The following is a 21,654-nucleotide window of genomic DNA, read 5'->3' on the forward strand; positions in this document are numbered from 1 at the left end:
TTGGTGTGGCAAGCCTGGGGGCAGATGTGCGTAACTGGGGGACAGGTTGGAAAATACAAGAAATAAAAACAAAAAAAAATATTTTTCTCAATCATAGCTTTTATTAAAAAAAATAGTTTACATGAATTAACATTTACTGCTAAAACTTTTTTCCTTTAGGGTCGTCTTATATTCAGGCTTTTTCTTTTTTTCCTAAGTTAATATTCAGATTTTGGGGGGTCGTCTTATAATCAGGGTCGTCTTATAATCGAGCAAATACGGTATATTTTGGAATAATGCATCAGTCAGCTCCCACATCTTTGTAAATGCATACGTTTCCGCCATTAGAAAGGCCTCATCAACAAGCTGTTCGACATCTTATCCCCCTAGGGGGGGCATATTGGGAGGTGTCCAATACCCCGTCACACGCATTACGTTGGAGGAGTATGTAGAGGGGTACTGGGGACTGGGAGGGGTGGATTTGGCATAGGGGATGGACACCAGGGGGCAAATAGGTGTGGGCTGTTGGGAGAGAGAGGACAGAGGTGTATGGGACTTAGGGGGCAGAGGGTTATAGACACTGGGTGGACACTTACACATACACAGTCATCCTAACACACACTCATGCGTCCACCAGCACACTCACGCTAACACATACGTCCTCCAACACACTCTTCTTAAGACATTTGGAGCAACCCTTCAGGCCAGGCCGCCCCCGAAAGGAAATGGACAATGCGGGGTAAAAAACAGATGGGTATGGACGTTGAGGTGGGAAAGGAGATGGACAAAGAAGGGAAGAGGACTGGAGGATAGGGAATGTACACTGGAGAACCAAAAGTTCTCATGGTGGCTCTTCAGCCTTTATAAGATGTGACCAGAGCTGGACTGGATATTTAAATGGGACTTAATATCTTACGGCCAGCCGCCAATAAATGTAACTGTGTGTATCCAGCCACACATTAATGAACTGGCTATAAAGGTAAGTGGCCATATAACACTTGCCTACTGGACGTTGCTTGGTTTGCCAGATCCAGACCTGAGCGTGACATTTAATAGAGAACTTATCCACGATAAAATGCAATAAACCCGGTGGATCAGATGCAGAACTTCATAAGGTAGGTTCTCCCAGCTCATACAATTACATGAAAAACCATACCCAGGACTATTTCATATGAGAGAGACCTTCGACGACAATGTTATTTACCATCCACTGTCAGCCTGGCTTTATATTATTTTGTATTTTATATTATTTTGTATTTTATATTATTTTGTATATTATATTAGTGATGCATAAGAAACAGAATCACAATGATCTAGCAGAGCAGATTAACAGCAACTTTTCCTATAAAACACAGAATGTGAATATTTAGAACAAAATTTTCCTTTGGTTAGTTTACAATGTATATATCTTCCCAGACCCCGCCAGTGCGTTCAAAAAGAGATACTTGTTGCCAAAAACAGCAGCGGAGCGTTTGATCCTTGGCTATTTAATAAATCCACAGGCATCATTCATATGGCAAATAGTGATTTTTCTCAGCCTGGCACAGAAGGATTGAGGGAGTTTGATAATCAGGAGAAGTATGAATTTTTAAATAGCAATCAAGGCCAAACGAGATCCAAGCCACATGGGATAACAAATTGGCCCCGTCTACAGCTTAGTCACATCATTACTAACCGGATCGCACAGAAAGAGCTTAGCGCTGTTTTAAATATTTTACTTTACTGACAGGGTGATAGATAAATGGAACAGCCTCCCAGCAGAAGTGGTAGAGGGTAATACAGTGAGGGGATTTAAACATGCATGGGGTAGGCATACGGCTCCTGAATCTAAGACGAGACCAACGACTGATTAAGGTTTGAGTCTTTACAGAAAACGGGCAGACTAGACGGGGGCCGAATGGGGCCGATCTGCCGGCAGGGTCTATGTATCATGGTTACTTACCGCATGTGCAGGGTTACATTGATCTATCGGGCTTTTGAAGTCTGTTCTTAATTCATCAAAGGCAATTATCTGCAAAAAAAAAGAGAAATGATTAAAAGGAGAGCTAAATGACGCGTTTTTTGTCTGCTCAGCAAAGGACTTTATATTTTAGGAGCAAGACTATTTTAACAAAGTCAACTATTCATCAAGTCACTATAGCTAATTGAATACGTAATAATGAGAAGAGAGGAGCGGCGAGACCTCGGGGTACTTTCAATTATTCAATTAATAAAAAATAATAATAATAACGGTGTCGGGGGTTCCCGTCTGAAGCAGCCAATCAGTGGCAGGAAAAAGCTCTCCCATTGAATTCAATGAGCTGTTCATTTGTCTTTTTATGTTTAAATACATGTTTCTGTGCATATGTTTTTTTTTAGCCAGGTTGTATTTAAATTTATACCCCTCGGGGCCGTTTCTGTAGATTTTCATTTCATTAAATTAGTTTTTTTTTCCTTATGAGTTCTATTGACAGATATTTTAAGGTTACATTAATAAAGTTTGGGATATCGAATTAATATAATTTAATAATGATTCGTATGAGTTAAACCAAAGGTTTGGGCATTAATATAAAAACAGCATCAAAGGACCCAATTATTGCCTTTCTTACAGTTAAATAGTAATCATAATGGGCTGAAAAGGACTCTGAGGATGAAACATATTACACCCCGCTCCGGTCAAAACTCGGGAGAGTTCCCAGCTATTGGCGTCATTCCCCTTTCCCACCATAGGGATTCGTAATATGACTAGAATTTTGTAAATAATAAGAAATAGGATTCATTCTGAAAAAAAAATAAGTTTAAGGACCCGGCGTATATTATTTCTTTCTTTTCAGTATCTCTATGCAGTGACATTGACAGAAGACCCTATTATAAGCTCTGGACTCGGTGTTCCAGGAGTGAGATTATTATCAGTGTTGTTTTATATGTATTGATGAACAAATAGTGAAGATCCACATCCCTGCCTCATTCTCTGCGAAAACGCTGGAAAATTAAACCGGGTAATGAATAAAATCCTTACTCGGCTCCTTAAAGGGGGCGGCTTGCTGCGGCCGGCGGTCCCGCTACATAAGAAGATATATATTGGAGAACTCCGTGGGTCACGCTAACCCTCTGTGAGTCCTTTAATATGTACTTACCTGAGGAAGAAGGCGCAGTTGCCCTTTTCGTCCGCGGTTCGGCGGTTCTTCTCACCCATTGGCTGCTTGAGCTGCCAATCAGAGACAGGAAAGAGCTCCCATTGAAATCAGTAGGAGGCCTTTCCGTGCAAGATGTGGTCTTGAGGTTCTAGGTGCTTTCTTGCACTCACCGACACCATATGCACCAAGGGAGACTCGCCAGGCCAAAACTATCGGCGGGCTACCCTGTTGGACCTCCTCGGGGGTCCCAAAAGCACCTTGGGCTTTAAACTACCTCAACCTTAAGCCCACGGACAAAGTGTTTACCTCTCTCACAGGTACCACACTTGAGTTAAGCCAAAAAAAGGCTGAGAAGTGAATTGATAGCTATTTATATATCTGTGCTGGGAATTTAGAAGAATGTTGTTTATTTAGACAGTTTCTGCTGTTTCTGTACACATTATCGGGGCTTTTAGGGCAGTAAAACCCTGCGATACCCTCATACCCAGCAAACATTCTGAGCTCCTACAAAAGAGGGGCATCAGAGGTGGAAAGAGGGGTATCAGAGGAGGAAAGAGGGGCATCAGAGGTGGAAAGAGGGGTATCAGAGGAGCAAAGCCGGCCACATGGAATTGGGTCCCAAAGAGTGACTGGATCTCCTAAACAGGGATACTTGGGAGATATGGCAAAATATATATGGATTTGGATAACTCTGTACCTCGGTATAGTCAGCCAAGATTAATAAGTATTGCTTTTCCTTTCACGTCGTCCTGTATCACTGGCATTCTTCATTTTACCTGAAGGCATTTCTTACTCCAACCGTTCATGAAACCGTTTTCCTGTTATTTCTACTCTAAAGAGTCGATATCGCTGACAGCATCCTTCCATTTCTAAGCAGTTCAGCCCTCCGGTTGTCTCCCAGCTGTCTCCATCCGCATTAAACCCAGAACACATCCGCATTTGTGACGAAGAACTGAAAATGACGAGTCCTACCCTGCCCGGTTACTCCAATACTCCACTAACCCTGCCCGGTTACTCGAATACTCCACTAACCCTGCCCGGTTACTCCAATACTCCACTAACCCTGCCCGGTTACTCGAATACTCCACTAACCCTGCCCGGTTACTCCAATACTCCACTAACCCTGCCCGGTTACTCCAATACTCCACGAGGGTTCTGACTTGTGCCATCAAGGAAGCTCATTGCCCCATTTACCATGTAAGAGCTCCGCATAAGCTGTATGCCAGTACCTGTAATAGCAACAGGCGCTATCAATGCTTAAATGGGTGAGATTATACTTTTTGTTCTGCATATTTTAAGAATTTGAGAAATCATTTCACATTCACATTCTGGGAACTAAATGTTTTCTTCAGATCCATTTAGTTTTTGGTTAATGGTCTGGAAAATAATGAAAAAGATAAATAATTTTAATTTTATATAAACTGTTTTTGTTTACTGAGAGAGGAAAGGGGGGTATGTAGACATATATATATATATATATATATAAATTTATATATATAAATATATACATAATATATACATATATAGCTGCGAAAAAGTATTTGCTCCCTTCCTGATTTCTCCTATTTTTTTTGCTTGTTTGTCACATTTAAATGTTTCAGGTCATCAAACTAATTTTAATATTAGATAAAATTATCCCAACTAAACACAAAATTGAGCGTTTTTTAAATGTTGATTTCAGGTACAGAAGGAAAAAGCGATCCAACCCCTACCTGCCCCAATGTGAAAAAGTATTTGCCCCCTTAGTTACTAAATCCAGCAAATGTAATTGATCATTTGGTTGAATTTCCCCCGATTACCGCCGGCCCTGCTGAATCTCAACATCAATTACACAGAACAGTGGCCGGCCGGCCCCAAAGAGTGCATCGTCGACTCATCCAGGGGGTCACAAAAGGCCCCGGAGTCACATGTAAAGAGCCGTCAGGGGTCTCGTTTGAGACCCCTACGAAGCCACAATAAGAAAGAAACTGCAGAAAAATGTCATCCATGTAAGAAAAACCACTGCTGACCAAAAAGAACACAAAAACTATTTAAAAAGTGGTTATGTCCCAGTATGTGTCTCCCCAAAATATCCCATGCATATTTAAATGCCCTAACTGTATTAACCTCTGCCACTTCTGCTGGGAGTCTGTTCCACTTATGAACCACCCTCTCATTAATGTAAAAAGTACCTTACATCACATCTAAGCCTCCGACCCTCTTTTTTAGATTTTGACCTTGTTTGTAGGTCCTCATCTGAAATATCGTATGGTAATCGTTTCAATATTTGTTGGGGGGATGAGAAGGGAATAAAAATGAATAAAGGGGAGGAAGAAGAATATTGTGAGCGCGGAGATAAACTAGGCAAAATGATTAAAAGGGAAAGAGAGAAGAACGGAATAAAAATGGCCTTTTTTATTTCTTTCCATTTTTTCCTTCTTCTCACAGAAGGCTCTCTGCATTCGGCGAGTGTCGCCTTTAATGCTTAATTCTGTCTGATTGTAATAAATACGTCATCAGTTTATGTCGACCTGACGGCAGAGCTTAAACACAGCGCGGCTCGGGAAATGAGAAGCGTAAATCTCACGGACGCGGGAATAATGCGACCTCTGAGTTCTATCCACCGTCCGCCATCAGACAGAACCGTTTCTTATCCGGGACATCATTGTCGTAAAATACAGTATGTACAAAAAAACCTGCAACGGACAGCCACACATCACAGAGAATATACATCACATAGAAACCTAGAACCAGCCGGCAGATCGGCCCCATTCGGCCCCCGTCTAGTCACCCATTTCTTCTGCTGTAAAGACTCAAACCTTAGTCAGTCGTTGTTCTCGTCTTAGATTCAGGAGCCGGATGTCTGTCCCATGCGTGTCATATATTTTGGAGGCTTTATGAGGGGCCGAATCGCGCTCAATGTTTAAACGAACCGCGGCGGCCTACAGGGGAATCCTGCTGTCCTCCGGTCAGTCATAAGTTGCCGCGTCTCGCCATTCCAGACTCCGCCGGCAGGAGTTGCAGGGAACGGGCAATAAGGAACGGGACAGGGTGGTGAAAATAAACCCGTGGAGAGAATCGACGAACATAAAGGAGCAAACAGATGTATAAAACGCCTTCACTTTCCGGGAAAACCGGGAGCTCGCTATGGCCGACGGGTTAGCAGGCAGAGGTAGGGGCGAGATGTTGAAGAGGGGTGCAGGTGGTATCGTCTCAATATATTTACCTCTTCAACGTATATTTACCTCTTCGACGTGCTCTGGAATGGGAATATTCTTTGGATACCACTGTCTTTGTTCCACCCTTATGATTGTCTGATGGGGAAAGCCACACTCTTGACCCCCATCGGACATCGCCCATTAGCTGGTTGGACAGATGTCTGGCACGGCTATTAGCTGGCGTCCAACTTCAACCACATTGACACACGTTACTATACATAGATGGCACGGCCCATCAAAATTGATCAGTAGAGAGAAATGCATCTTGCGCCCGAGAATTGAACCAAACCACAAAATTCCGAACCTAACCGCAAAGAATTAAAGAGCTATGTGCTCATGCTTAGCGGCTGAAAGTCCCTGTCTGGATTCAGCCAAGTTATAAGGTCTGATCCCATTGGTTAATTGTTTAATGCATATATTAAATTTTTGGTTTTGTATTACACAGAAAAATAAGAACATAGAACCTTCCGGCAGATCGGCCCCATTCGGCCCCCGTCTAGTCTCCCGTTTCTCCTGCTGTAAAGATTCAAACCTTAATCAGTCGTTGGTCTCGTCTTAGATTCAGGAGCCGTTTGTCTATCCCATGCATGTTTAAGTTCCCTGATGGGATTCCGTTCCACGTATCCTCCACCTTCTCGGTAAAGTAAAACGAAGCACATTACATCTGAACCTCTGACCCTCTTTACCCGTTAGTAACAGCGATAATATATAGTCATTTTGCTTTTTACTTGAGCATTTATGATAATTGCTAACCTTTAGAACTTTCATACTAAGAACAAAATTACAAGCTGTGCAGAGAATTCTGGATTTTCGCTGCATTTTCCCCAAATGACAAACACCAGCCCGTGGTCTGCCTGAAATCGGGGGGCGCGGAGATCTCTGCCCTTTGGACACCTGATGGCGGACGCTTGGATTTAATATGCATTACGCACCTTTGACATATCATATAATCACCATACCTGGGAACTTTTGGCCTCCGGCTACCTAGAGCCATCCCTTGTTAAAATGAAAATGTATACATAAATGTGTGTGTTGGCATGAATGCATAAGTGTATATGAGCATGAATGTGTATATGAGCATGAATGTGTATGTGCACTTGTATAAGCGTTTGTGTGTGTGAGCATTGATGTGTAAGTCTTTGTGTGTTAGCATGAATGTGTGTTTGGGGGCAAGATGCACTGTGTAGCAATGGTGGGACAGACAGGCTGTTTGGGGGCACCGACAAGCTGTTTGGTGGCAAAGATGCTTTTTCTTTTTTTCATAAATTAATATTCAGATTCTGAGGGGTCGTCTTATAATCTGGGTCGTCTTATAATCGAGCAAATACGGTATATCCCGAGCTGTCACTTGTGTACATTATAGAGAACCTTCACATACATATGAAACATGCTCATACCTTCCAAGTGTCCATTCGTAGGAGCAATAGTCCCTCTTTCCTCCCCTGATTCCCCTCTTTTCTAGGAGCTCAGAATGTTTGCTGGGTATGAGGGTATCGCAGGGTTCTACTGCCCTAAAAGCCCCAATAATGTGTATAGAAACATGTTTATACATTTTTTAAAAAAAATCTATACAGTTTGTTTTTTTGTAAACATTCAGTTACATAAATAGCTGGCAATGAGTCACAGAGTCACGTTATCGCTGCACAAGCTGCTGGCGTTCCACAAATAAAATCTATTGTAATGTAAAAAAAAAAAAAAGTCTCATTAAAATCCTCCCCCTACCAGCAACATCTCTAAACCATATCCCCCAAAACAAAAGTGCCCTCCGCCAGCCCAGTACCCCTAGGTCACCTTTACAGCTATGTAACCGGTTTGTGCGCCCGGTCCCTGCGCATGCACAGAAGCACCTTGGCTTTTTGGTAATACGGTCCCTTTTATGATAATAGATTCCCTGATAACAGATTCCAGAATTATTGTTATAATTATTGACCACCCCCTTTTGTACAATTTATTTGCTATTTAGAGCAAAAATAACATAAGGACGGGCTGCCCCTGGCTCAGAATAGTGGGAGTTGTAGTCCGTAGGAGCTGTATATCCGGAGGGTCGGGATGTGATGTTTCCTCTAAACATATCAGGCAATTCCCCCAGCTGTCCATTTAAATATATCCGGTCTTTTGTCCCTGTGCCCCGAGTCACATTACAGTGGAGCCATAATCCTGTCCGCTCTCATCTACAGCGCTGCCTCTCATGCTTTGTCTGTAACGTTCTGCAAGCTGCCTCCGAATTACCAAAAAAAATAAATAAACTTGATTTTCTTCCATGAACGGTATGCGATCCTCCCCACAATATAATGATTTAATGCCTCCTATAATACGAGCAGCAGCCCCTCTCGGCCAGCGCAAAGAAATCTGCATTTTTATTTAATTGGCTTTATTTTTGTAATTTTCTTATTAAAAAAAAAATTATAGAATGAAAACTAAGGGAGGAATTGTATTAAAAGCCGTATAATACCCCCTATTTTAAAGTGTTAAGAAAAATAAATTATTATTTTTATTTTATTTATTACTATTATTGTTATTATTACTATTAATATATTTTCTAAAGTACTGAGATATATTTTTAAAGAGATATCACTATAAAAATTATTTAAAAAAATATGAAAATGAATATTGTATACAGTATTTTTTATAAATATATGGGTCATTTTTTTTGGAATTTTAATGCCTTAAATATAATGTGAGGGACAGCGCAAGGCGGGGTTAAAAATATTAAATGTGCTGAGCCGGGGTGTATTTGTTAACTTTTTTTAGGGAACGCTAGGTGAGAATTTTTAGAATAAGCGCTTTATTAATAGTATCAAGGACTGCTTTCCTGCAAGCCTGTGATTTAAATACTATACCTCCCAAGTATCCCCAGTAAGGAGGGACAGTCCCAGTTTGGAGGCCAGATCCCCCTGTCCATGTTTTCTTCCACTAATGTCTCATTTCTAGGAGGATTCTGTCCATAGAAGTGAAGACTGAGGACCTGAAAGCTAAAGTAACTAAATAATTGAACTTCAACTAGAGTCTCCAATACCTTCCACTGCCACCAAGGAACCAAGATTGGGGGGCAGGCAATTTTCGGGGTTATGTTCTTGGTGAGTCCTAGGTCAATTTCCCCACCGTATATGGGATAATTTCCACTAAATTCTGAGTAGGTGCACTCTGGGAATTGCCCAAACATCTCTCTAGATTGTAAGCTCCTGTGAGCCGGGCCCTCCTCACCTGTTGTCTCTGTAAGTCAATTTTTGTTATGTGACATACTACTTGTTATGTTCCGTCTACCCATTGTACAGCGCTACAGAATTTGATGGCGCTATATAAAAAAAAAATAATAATAATAATCTTCTTCCAACGCGAGAGAATTTGACCCTTAAAGTCTCTAATTGAATATCCTGATGTAAAATGCTCCGTCTTGTGATTATTCTCAATCCTTACAGAACAGATCCCTTCAAGAGCAGCCATGATGAAGGTTTAGCAAACTACAATCAAGGCGCAGAGTAAAATTCAATACTGAGAGTGTGGTTTATAAGTGGAACAGCCTCCCAGCAGAAGTGGTAGAGCTTACTACAGTGAGGGAATGTAAACATGCATGGGATAGGCATACGGCTCCTGAATCTAAGACGCGAACAACGACTGATTAAGGTTTGAGTCTTTACAGCAGGAGAATTGGGCAGACTAGACGGGGGGCCGAATGGGGCCGTTCCGCCGGCAGGTTCTATGTTAGAACAACAGCAATCAAAACAAGAACCAATAGCATGGAATTAGAATACGTCTGGCTAAAGTAGATCCATAAGGTTATAAGACTTTAGCAGAAGGATTACTTTGGGGTTAATCTTCACGGAATAGGGTCTTCCAAATCATATAAGAATCATTTATCTGAACGGCCGAGGCCATGTTGGTAATTTGTAGAAGTTGGCGGGACGCTACTTTTTGTCATCATGGACATCCCTGTTACTTCACATCAAATGAAACTGACTCGCCAAGAAGCAATGGAGACGCCGAATTATCCGTCACTCCAAATACTCAAATACTCCGATGAGAACTTTGCATTATTATTACAAATGGTTTCGCCGGCCAGGCTGGGGACGGAATAACGGCTGGAGATCCGGAGATGAGCCAGCGCCCAGACCACATGCGCGACCGCTCAGCACCGATGGACAACTGATCTCTCTTCGGCTCTCACGCAGCTGCGGCCTTATATAAAAACGTTTTATTCTAAATTGGCCGGATTCTCTCGCGGGATCTCGTAACAAGTTATCCTGTATGAATTAACAATACGGCTAAGTCCAGGTCTGAGGTGGCAACCGTGCCGGTATTAACTCTTGCGGTGCCAGAAAGGAGAGGGGCCAATACTTTTAGGATGCTGGTCGGTTTCTTTACAGGTTCTGCAAATCCTCATCTCCCCCTCCCAGAGAACTAAAACCGGGGAACGCTTGGCAAGGCTTGAAGATCCTGCCTGAGATCCAGTATATGTGTATGTTGTACGTGTAATTCCACATATAGCCACCGGGGGCGGTAGAGTAACAGAGGGTTTTATATACAGATACTTACTCACTGTCTCCTGACCAGCAGTGACCCGTTTGGATGGCCTAGTGACATCATAGTGACATTTACATAAAAAATACCAAATTAAAGTGGGCAAATCACCTTTTCACCATTATTGAATATACTTCTCACATTATCCTGAACCCGTATTAGAGAAATATTCGATTTCTACCCTAAAATCCCTTCCAATCTCATTTCTCCCTACAGTGAAGCTTTCAGAAGCTTCCCAAAGGGGAGGAAAAAAAAGTCTTTCCAATCCAATAACAAGCAGTTAAGGCGACTGCTCCTGTGGCACACAGACAGGGCAAATACATTGGTTATTCCAGCGACATACTTATCTTCGGTGCGGTCCTAGGTCTGACCCGGTCACCGTCCATACTGGGATATGATGTCACAGCACTTTGTAACGTGCGTTACAGAGGCTGTGCCAGCTAGACCAGAGATCTCCCTTGTAATCAGCCCAGTGAGGAGAGGCGCCCCCCCCCAGGCCTACTGCCCTAGACCCTAGTTTGACCCAGAGTCTCCTGGTGAAGTCCTTCTTTCTTGGGTCTCCGGGTCAGTTTCTACTTTCTCCAGGCAGGGGAGCAGCATTTGACCACGCCCACACTCCACCTACTCATTTTCACCTTGCCCTTTTCCCTCCCACTAAAGGTTGCCTTTGGATAGCTCCACCCCTTCATGAAGCCACACCCCCAGAAAAAAAGGGAGACCACTAGGTAGCCTCCCAAGTATGATCTGCAATGAACGGTGCATAAAAGTGATGAATTTTAGCTAAAGAAATAATAAATTATCCTTGTAAAGGATACATTGTGTCTGTTACACATCTGCGCAATCATTCCACCGACGAGGAGATGCCCCGGTGCTGTTCACTCTGGGGCATTTAATCAGCCTGTCACTCAGTAAATGAATGACACAAAGAGGTCATCGGCTGCTGCTGGTCTCAGGCCCAGTTTTCTGTATTTGCCATGAAATATTATTTTATTATTATTTTTTTAATGTTTCTCTTTATATTAATTGAAATACCAGACTGCAGAACGCTGTTACTTTAACCCCTTAAGGACAATGGGCGGTCCCTAAACCCATTGAAAACAATGCATTTTGAGCCCGTGCATGTACGGGCTTTGTCATTAAGGGGTTAATTGGCTTAATAAGTCCATGTATTAATTAAGGTTAATTTCTGCATGTTTCATGCAAAGCAATGACAAATACTGTATACTGTAGACTGTAATAATGTTTTTAGTCCATTTATATTAATTACTGACTTTTAGGGTAACCTTAATTTCAAAGAGCCCCGTTGAGTTCAGCAATGGTATGGTCCAGCTCTCAAATTGTGGAGCAGGTCAGGTTGTAGAAGGATACTTGGTGTCAACCTGATTTTTAAAGATTTCCAAATAAAAAACAAGAAATCTTTGCAAAGATCCATTAAAAAAATGTTGTATATTTTGATTGCAAGTGGATAATGGGAATTGTTGTCTAGCAATTTAAAAATGCATGGGATAGGCATGGAAGACAAGGGACGTCAAACTCTATATTGCCATGGAAAACAGTTTACTAAATGGGTCTGGCGCGTATGCGCTGATGTTTAAAGGGTTAATATTTAAACCCGAACTCTATTTACGGACAGAGCTTAGTAACAGCCGGGTTCCGATTCCGCCTCTGCCTGGTGACGGATGCCTCTCTGTCCGGGGTATATAAAGAATATCGAAGAAGAGCCGAAGGCCGCCGCGGGGCGGAATAAATGTCACTTATTTCCCGAGGCTTTGCTGAGAGATTGGGGGCAGATTTCAGATCTTCCTCTTCTAGATACCGTCGATGACAGGTTTACATTAAAGCGCAGGCGACTCGTGACTCGTGACACGCTTTATATTAAAGTAGAACGTCCTTACAGTATAGCTAAGGAGACGGTAGTGGATAAGTGGAACAGCCTCCCAGCAGAAGTGGTAGAAGCTAATACAGTGAGGAAATTGGCCAGCCACGCATTTTGGGGGTGGAAGTCACAGCAGAAAAAGACTTTTAATAAAACAAAATATATTTTAAGTCCTCATCCAACCTTTGGGGATGGGCAGAAGAGAGCAGAGCTCAGCGCACTAAGTTCCTGCCATTTATAGGGAGGGAGTTAGTGAGGAGGGCTATGGAGCTATTGCCCCTGAGCTGCTCTGATCTGAAGATCTTGGGTTACTACTAGTCTTATTTCTAGTCACTAGGAATCCACTTACCCATGACTGGATCCTTTCTGGGTGGATCCTTTGGGAATTCTATACTAGACCTTATATATATATATATATTATTTTAGTGGGGCTTGGTACATTGTGATGTATATACGGTATATATATATATAACCCTTATATAACAAATCGAGAGATCTCCCTCATTGGCAAATAATGCTCCCTTATCACATCCCGATATGTAGGCTCATAAATCTACCTGCAGTCCCTCCATCGCAGGAAAAACACGCATCTTCACAAACAAAGTGCATTCCGCGGAGCCATGAATTTATAATAATGCAACCCGTATGGAACCCGCCAGCTATACGAAAAACTACCCTCTGAGAGTGAAAGTCCATTTAAAGGACCGGATGCCTTTTATCCGCAGTGCAACATGAATCCACCTCCCGTGCCACCCCACAAATAGCCCAGGGCAACCGTGCTACATCCACAGAGAGCCCAGGGCAACCGTGCCACCCCACAAATAGCCCAGGGCAACCGTGCCACATCCACAGATAGCCCAGGGCAACCGTGCCACCCCACAGATAGCCCAGGGCAACCGTGCTACATCCACAGAAAGCCCAGGGCAACCGTGACACCCCACAGATAGCCCAGGGCAACCGTGCCACTCCCACAGATAGCCCAGGGCAATCGTGCCACCCCACAGATAGCCCAGGGCAATCGTGCCACATCCACAGATAGCCCAGGGCAACCGTGCCACATCCACAGATAGCCCAGGGCAACCGTGCCACATCCACAGAGAGCCCAGGGCAACCGTGGCACATCCACAGAGAGCCCAGGGCAACCGTGCCACCCCACAGATAGCCCAGGGCAATCGTGCCACATCCACAAATAGCCCAGGGCAAACGTGCCACCCCACAGATAGCCCAGGGCAATCGTGCCACATCCAGAAATAGCCCAGGGCACCGGTGCCACATCCACAGATAGCCCAGGGCACCGGTGCCACATCCACAGATAGCCCAGGGCACTGGTGCCACCTCCCTGAACATATGACACCTGGGCGAATATACTTTATAAATTCCGTGCGTATTTCGCCCAAATGCCTCCTTCTTTGCAGATCCGTCCCTTTAAGGTATCTAGAACTGTACCCCACTTTGCATGTGATTTCACCCCACTGTGGGCTTAAAAAGCCTCCTTACAGCCCCCAAGTTCACACCATTAACCCCATATTAACCACACTGGTCCTCAATAAGGGAATGAGATCATAACGGGCCCTTTAATTGCTTACTGGAAAGTCAGGGGCGGTAATGGGGACACTGGTGGTCAATCTATATGTTACGGGGAGAGCGGGGCGAGTAAAGTGCTACATGCCTGTAACAGGAGCAGCTCGTTTTAACCCTCTGGGGGCCGGGAGACTTTATTTTAACCCTCTGAGTGCCTAGGGGTTTTTTTTAAATTACTTTAACCCTCTGTGTGCCAGGGGGCTGTTTATTTTAACCCCCTGAGTGCCTAGGTTTTAAAATTATTATTTTAACCCTCTGTGTGCCAGGAGTCTTTATTTTAACCCTCTGAGTGCCTAGGTTATTTTTATAATTTAACCCACCAGGAGAGTTTCCCATGCCTTGCACCGTTCTGTCTTCTCTTCGGGGAGGAACATTATAAGAATTCTTTAAAATGACAGAACTTTTCTGGAAATAGCTTAATGGGGGCATCAGCCCTGATGGATGTTATTGAGGGGGCTGCAAAGCCCAAGTGCTAAATGTTGAGCAATCAGCAGGAACATTTTAAGGGTTGCCATGGAGACTGCATCACCTCTAGAACTTTGCCCCATAACTTGTCATTATTAAGATGTTCGTGCCCTGAGCTGGCAGGAGTAACTAATGGTGGTATAATGATTCAGGAAAATCTTTACAATCTTTACAGCCCCGGAGCCCTCAATAACCACCCTCTGCCAGAATGATGCCCGGCCCATGACTTGGGTAAGTGGCAATCGCCCCAGGGCCAGTTCCAGAACCTACAAGATGCTGAATGAAAGTGAAGGCATGGCAATGAACTGAGACTCCCATCATGCACATCCAGCACCTGTGAGGCTGGGGGTTAGGTGTCCCTGGTCACCATTCACTTTTATGCCCCACAGATGCCTCTGTTAGCCACATGATGCCACAGAGGTGCCACCTGCCATCTTACTCAGGTCACCCCTACCTGAAACCACCGCCACTGACAAGTCCAATCTATCTGCCCCTACTGCCTCTGGGACACCTGAGTCTCTTGATGCGCCGGATGGCTGCCTGTTGTGTTTGACCCCTTGGTGACACAGTATTGCCCATTTGCCCCTTTGCCCGCCCGTGTTACTCACATGCCATATAGCGAAGAAGATGAGCGCAGCGCACAGGACCAGAGACAGCATGTAGCAGAAGGCAGCGAACGTGAAGGCCATCGCAAACGAGTAGTCCGCCAGGGCAGCGGTGGTTATTTACCCCGGCAGGGGTAAGACAGATAGACGGAAGTGGAGATGCTTCAGGATGTGGCATGTACAGGGCGCGGGCAGTCCCAGTGCCCCCAGTCTGCAGTAGACGGGCCAGCTCTGGACACAGCGGGTCCGGGACCGGAGACAGGTCCGCGTTGCAACTTCCCGCCACACGAGTCCGGAGTCCGATCCTCCTGCGCAGCAACCGGTCCTCCACAGACTGTCTGACTCCGAGCTCTCCGCACTCTCACACCGAGAGGAGAGCGCACAGGACTGAGGGAGGAGGGGGTCTCACAGGACTGAGGGAGGAGGGGGGTCTCACATGGATGAGTCTGAGAGGAGGGGGTCTCACATGGATGAGTCTGAGAGGAGAGGGTCTCACATGGGTGTGTCTGAGAGGAGAGGGTCTCACATGGGTGTGTCTGAGAGGAGGGGGTCTCACATGGGTGTGTCTGAGAGGAGAGGGTCTCACATGGGTGTGTCTGAGAGGAGGGGGGTCTCACATGGATGAGTCTGAGAGGAGGGGGTCTCACATGGGTGTGTCTGAGAGGAGGGGGGTCTCACATGGATGGGTCTAAGAGGTCTCATATGAGTGAGTGAGGAGGGGGTCTCACCTCTGGAGCTCAAAGAGTTAATTATTGTTACATATATCTTATCTGCCCCTAAGCACTGGATATGTGTGAATGTTCTGTCCTCAGCCGCCTGCTGTAGACATCCAAGGACTGAGAATGATGGGAGTTGCAGCCTACAGCAGTCTAAAAGGTGGGCAGCATGGAATATAATTGTGAAGCCTCAAGATAACCGTGCTGAGGGTGGCTGAAGGGGTTAAAGCCTTGGATCTTGGGGGGGGCAGAGATCTGGTATATGGGAGGGTAGAGCGGGTGGGGGTGTGAGAGGGGTATCTTTATAATGTATTCAGGGCTATATAATAGGCTTCTACCTCAAACCTTCCAATTCTGCCCAACAACCTCAATGTTCTCAGGGCAGTCCCGTTCCAACCCAAAAAGTCGCTGTATAGATACCTCATGCAAGAACTACCCCGAGGATGGGCAATAAGTAATAACAGCTTCTTTTAAAGGTGGCGTTCCACTTAGACACATTAGTCGCATTCTTTAGAATGTTGAACGAATAACCCTTTGCAGATCTGAAGGTATAATCAACTTTTATGAAGCTTTTTTTAGTTTCTATGGCAACAACCTATCAGTACCTGCATTTGTGTCACATGACAATTAAGTGATCCCCCTGGCAAGAAAATGAATGCAGAATTATTTCTGTGAAGGGTTTGAGCATTCTGCGGTGGGGCTGGTCCGTGGCTCAAAATCAGGTCCGGCACTTTAAGGCCAGAAGCCCGCTTGTCATTTGCCCGGTGGCCAGTCCAGGGCTGCTCAGCAGTACTAGGAATGGTATACAAATGGGGATCATATTCTGCGCATATACAAGGCGGTTAGTAGATCCTAACTATAGGGAGTACGAAGGGTCTTATGCCGCTTCTCCCCACGTTGAGTTAACGGCCGCGGGGTGTCTGTGTCGCAGATGGCTGTGACCTCTCCTGCGCAGCTGGTCAAGCTGTCACATCAAGTCACAGCGATCTCTGTAACAATGGGGAATATTCACTAAACAAGTTCGGAGGCGATTTGTAGTTTCTTACCGGGCTCGGCGTTATGAATTATTATCACCATAGAAACATAGAATCTGCTGGCAGATCGGCCCCATTCGGCCCGTCTAGTCAGACCTTAATCAGTCGTTGGTCTTGTCTCGATTCAGGGGCCATATGCCTATCGCATGCTTAAGTTCACATCTGCTGGGTGGCTGTTTCATGTATCTACTACCTTTTCAATGAAGTAGAGGAAAACCTCTTAACAATACATCTAAGCGTCTGATCCTCTACTGTTAGATTTCTCGTCCTTTGAAATAAATTTCCCTCCTGTATTTAAATGTCTCTCTCCCATCCCCAGCGCTGTATACAGTAATAACCCCCAGCGCTGTATACAGTAATATAACCCCTAGCGCTGTTTCCAGTAATATACCCCCAGCGCTGTATACAGTAATATAACCCCTAGCGCTGTTTCCAGTAATATACCCCCAGCGCTGTATACAGTAATATAACCCCCAGCGCTGTATACAGTAATAACCCCCAGCGCTGTATACAGTAATATAACCCCCCAGCGCTGTATACAGTAATAACCCCAGCGCTGTATACAGTAATATAACCCCCCAGCGCTGTTTACAGTAATAACCCCCAGCGCTGTATACAGTAATATAACCCCCAGCGCTGTATACAGTAATATAACCCCCAGCGCTGTATATAGTAATATAACCCCCCAGCGCTGTATACAGTAATAACCCCCAGCGCTGTATACAGTAATATAACCCCCCAGCGCTGTATACAGTAATATAACCCCCCCAGTGCTGTATACAGTAATATAACCCCCCAGCGCTGTATACAGTTATACCCCCAGCGCTGTATACAGTAATAACCCCCCCCCGGTGCAGTATACAGTAATGTCGGTCGGTGATAAAAAAAACTTATCTCTTTTTGTTCCAATAAACCCCCCTTATCTGCACACCTGGAGCTGCTGTTGCTGTCAGTCATGTGATATTTTCTGTGACTTTCCCGACTCAGCGGACGCTTTATAACAGAGCGAGAATCATACACATGGCTGATATGCAGCTACCTGTAAAAACCCTATTATGGGGCAAAAACTAGAATCGTTTATAAAAGGAAACAGCGTAATATTTTTGAAAATACCGTATATTTTTATGTGATAATAATGGATGGGGATCCTCCACAGATCTCTCAATGAATGAAGACGGAAAGGTTTGAATCTTTTTAGCATTTGCAGAGCGATTAAACACTTGCCGTTCTTTGCAGACGTTGGGGATAATTCTATTTTCTGAATGATACGGTGTGAAGCCGTTTGCCGGATTACTCAGGATTTGCCCCCGTTATCGCACGCCGAGCCGCCGACAGCTGCCATTATCACGCGCTTCACAATTAATAAAACTCTTGTTTGCTTTTATTGATGAAAAGATAACGGACAACGTGCCGAGTTTATTAAAACCCTCGCAGAGTCTATAATATTCCGAGCGGTACGTCTGCGGCTCAGCGGGGTATTTAACCAATGTCATTGAGGGTCCAATAATGAAAACCACGCCCACCAAAAACCCACCCAAACCACACCCACATTCATTATGCTTAATGATTCATGAATTCCCTCCAATTCGCTCTCACTGCAAGAAGTAAATCTCGTGGACTTCTAGAATGACGACTAGAATCCAACGTTCTCAGCCAGACGTCGTAAACAAAATTAGAAATTCTTTCCAAACCCCCCTTTTACTGAAACGTGATATATATATATTTATATACAGTGTGTGTGTATATATATATATATATATATATATATATATTTGTATTATATATATTTATATTATATATTTTATACATATCCGTGTTTTCTCTCCATGATAGATACATCGGAGGGGATAATACTCCGGCGTCGGAGGGGATCTTCTGCTGTTACTTGTAGAACGTTATAACAGACGCAGCCGACACAGAAAGGCATCCATCCAATCGAGAACGTTACTTCTATGGGCCCCGCGGGCTGTAACGCGCAATAAACCCCTCGGCGGGGTGTCCGCGCCCTACTCCGTGTTGTAAAGTGCCTGGAGGGGGGCGAGCGATCCTCCATTCAGAGGAAAGAAACAAAATCAATCAGTGAAGCAACGCAGCGCTTTCTCTTTAACAAGAATATCAGGGATTCGGGAACTACGGCCTCGTGGCATTGGCACAGGGATCGGAGACGGGGGTTTTCCAGGACACATAATTTATACATATTGCTGACCAGACCAGATTAAATGCTGCCCTGCAGTATGTGGGATGTATAGACTTATGGGAGGGAACCAATTAGTCAGTTATACTTCCTCCATACCGCGGGGCTGCACTTTATCTGGGCTGGTCAGCAATATGTATAAATTGACCTGGAAAACATGGCCGATCCCGTGTATCTATTCACGAAGGAAAGGGTTTCAGGTCCTTCACTTCATGTTATGAAAAGCCAACCCCAGTGGGCTTCTGCTGCAGGAACAGCAAAGGCTCCTTGAAGCCCCCTCACCTATTAAGTTATACATTATCCAAGGTCAGCTTAGAATTGCTTGTTGGACAGATTTGCTAACGACGGCCCTTCATCATGAGCAGCGAAGTGAGAGAATTGAAACCCTAGCTCTCATTTTAGTGAATAGACCCCCTTTGTGTCTTCTACCTTCACTGCTGGATACCAGGATTAGAAAGCCAGGTCCAAAGCACCAGCAGAGGTCCCACCAACGCCCCCTCGCCACGTAAACCCTACGTGCACCGAATAATCATTTCACGTACCGACAGGGTCATAAAAGGCGGAAAATCTCAACCGGAACAAAAGGATTTTAGTGTTTTATTTCCTTATTTGAAAAATTCCACCTTTTTCTCCTTTATCTAGAAAATACCCCAAAGGCTTAAATATTAAAAAAATACACTGAGAGATCCGAATCCCCGGCCGGGTTTTTTTTTTCACGCATGGCGGGCTGAGCAGACGAGCCGAGGGGCTGTGAAGTTCACAGCCGGAGTCTTTGCAGTCATAGCGAAGATGCGATAAAAGCGTTTCCTCGCGGATTCGGCCCTCGGGGGGGTTTGTAGCCGTCGGGCTAAAAGTGTGAAATTTCGAGAGCGGACGAGGCCTGACATTTCTCCGTCGTCTCAAGCCATGATTTGGGGGCATTAAAGCTTTTTGTGAAGGGATGGGGACGCTAGTGTCCCCCCAGCTCTGAATGGGTTAAACCTATCGGGGGGGGTAGGTATTGCCGGGTTGGTAAGCGTGAAGTTTTTTTTTTTTTTTCTTTTAATACCGCATTCCGGAAATAAAATGCGATGGATTTCTCACCTTTGTCTTAGAATAAAATCGTTAAGAAGTAACAGCGGCCTCCATTAAACCAGATTTCGGCGTAAACTGACGAGTTATCGAGGGAAAAACAAGGAGTTTACGGCAAATCCTGTTTTCTTGTATTAGAGCCATAAACGGGTAGTCTTGGGGTATATATTCATTATAGAAGGGAAAAACCCAGCATTATTATTACTAACATTTTCATTTATAATAATTATATAATTTTTTATATATTGGAACTTTCTAGTTTTTGCCCCATAATATAATGTTTTCAGGCAGCTGCATATCAGCCACTTGTACGATTCTCACTCTTTTATCTGATCCCAATCTACTAGACAACCCCCCCCCCGCGACTGTGGGGAACAATAGAATGGCTCAGTCTCAATCACACAGATAAAAGTCTATGGAGGAATGGACTTCATTAGCATCGCCATAAAGCATCAGCTCAGTGTGGTGTTTGAGCCGGGAAAATCACCCAAAAATATCACATGACTGACAGCAACGGCGGCTCCAGGTCTGCAGATAAAGGGGGTTTATTGGAACAAAATGAGATAAAACCAGGTTTTTGTCACTGACCAACTTTACTGTATATGGTGCCGGGGGGGGGTTACTATATGCAGCGCTGGGGTTTATGCTCAAGATAATTTTTTTGTATGGGACACTTGCTTGCATTTTGAATTATTACCCCGATTCTTTTTGCTTCGTTTAGTAAATTCGGTGTAGACCCGGCCTTCTGATTCTCTACAAAGCTCCTTTTCCTACCAACACAGGGGTTTATCCACTAAAGGGAGAGTTGCGGTTTCAGCTCCCTCACATCACTATTCATTACTAAGGGCAACAGCGGCAGGATTCTCCAGCAGGAAGGGCTGAGCTGGCCCTGTATAATGCATAATTCAATCGGTATAGAGATGGCTATTTACTTATACATTATACAGGGGAAGCCAAGCTCTTCCCGCAGCAGAAGCTCATAATGTATAAGAACTGAAGCACAACTCTCCTTCCAATTCTCCCAAAGTAAATAAAATCCAGCTCTCCAGTTCAAAAGATCAAAAAATCATATGTAACAAGTGTAGAAAAATATTAAGAAATTAACATATACGTCTAAAATATCCCTTAAATGAAGCGGCTTATACTTTATGAAAATATCTAAGAAATATGCATTTCATGCATTTTCATTTAAAATATTTGATGTTATTTTTCTAATTTTTTTTAATTTAATTCTAAGACTTTCATAGACACTATACATACCGCTGGGGTCTATACGTACCCTCGGTACGGAGCTGTAGACAC

At 44.2% G+C, this 21,654-nt stretch overlaps 1 protein-coding gene across 1 annotated transcript in view; it reads right to left on the minus strand.

The window, feature by feature from the left end:
• CNIH3 (cornichon family AMPA receptor auxiliary protein 3) overlaps positions 1–15,421 on the minus strand; it is a 28,872-nt gene extending 13,451 nt beyond the window's left edge. Inside the window, exons 1-4 of the mRNA XM_053459141.1 lie at positions 15,341–15,421; positions 3,096–3,166; positions 2,978–3,020; positions 1,922–1,990 (exon numbers count right to left, since the gene is read on the minus strand). Coding sequence (XP_053315116.1) covers positions 1,922–1,990; positions 2,978–3,020; positions 3,096–3,166; positions 15,341–15,421 — 264 coding nt within the window. The remainder of the gene's footprint in view (positions 1–1,921; positions 1,991–2,977; positions 3,021–3,095; positions 3,167–15,340) is intronic.
• Between the last annotated feature and the right edge of the window lie 6,233 nt (positions 15,422–21,654).

The sequence above is a fragment of the Spea bombifrons genome, chromosome 3 (genome assembly GCF_027358695.1).
Source record: "Spea bombifrons isolate aSpeBom1 chromosome 3, aSpeBom1.2.pri, whole genome shotgun sequence".
Taxonomy (NCBI): domain Eukaryota; kingdom Metazoa; phylum Chordata; class Amphibia; order Anura; family Pelobatidae; genus Spea; species Spea bombifrons.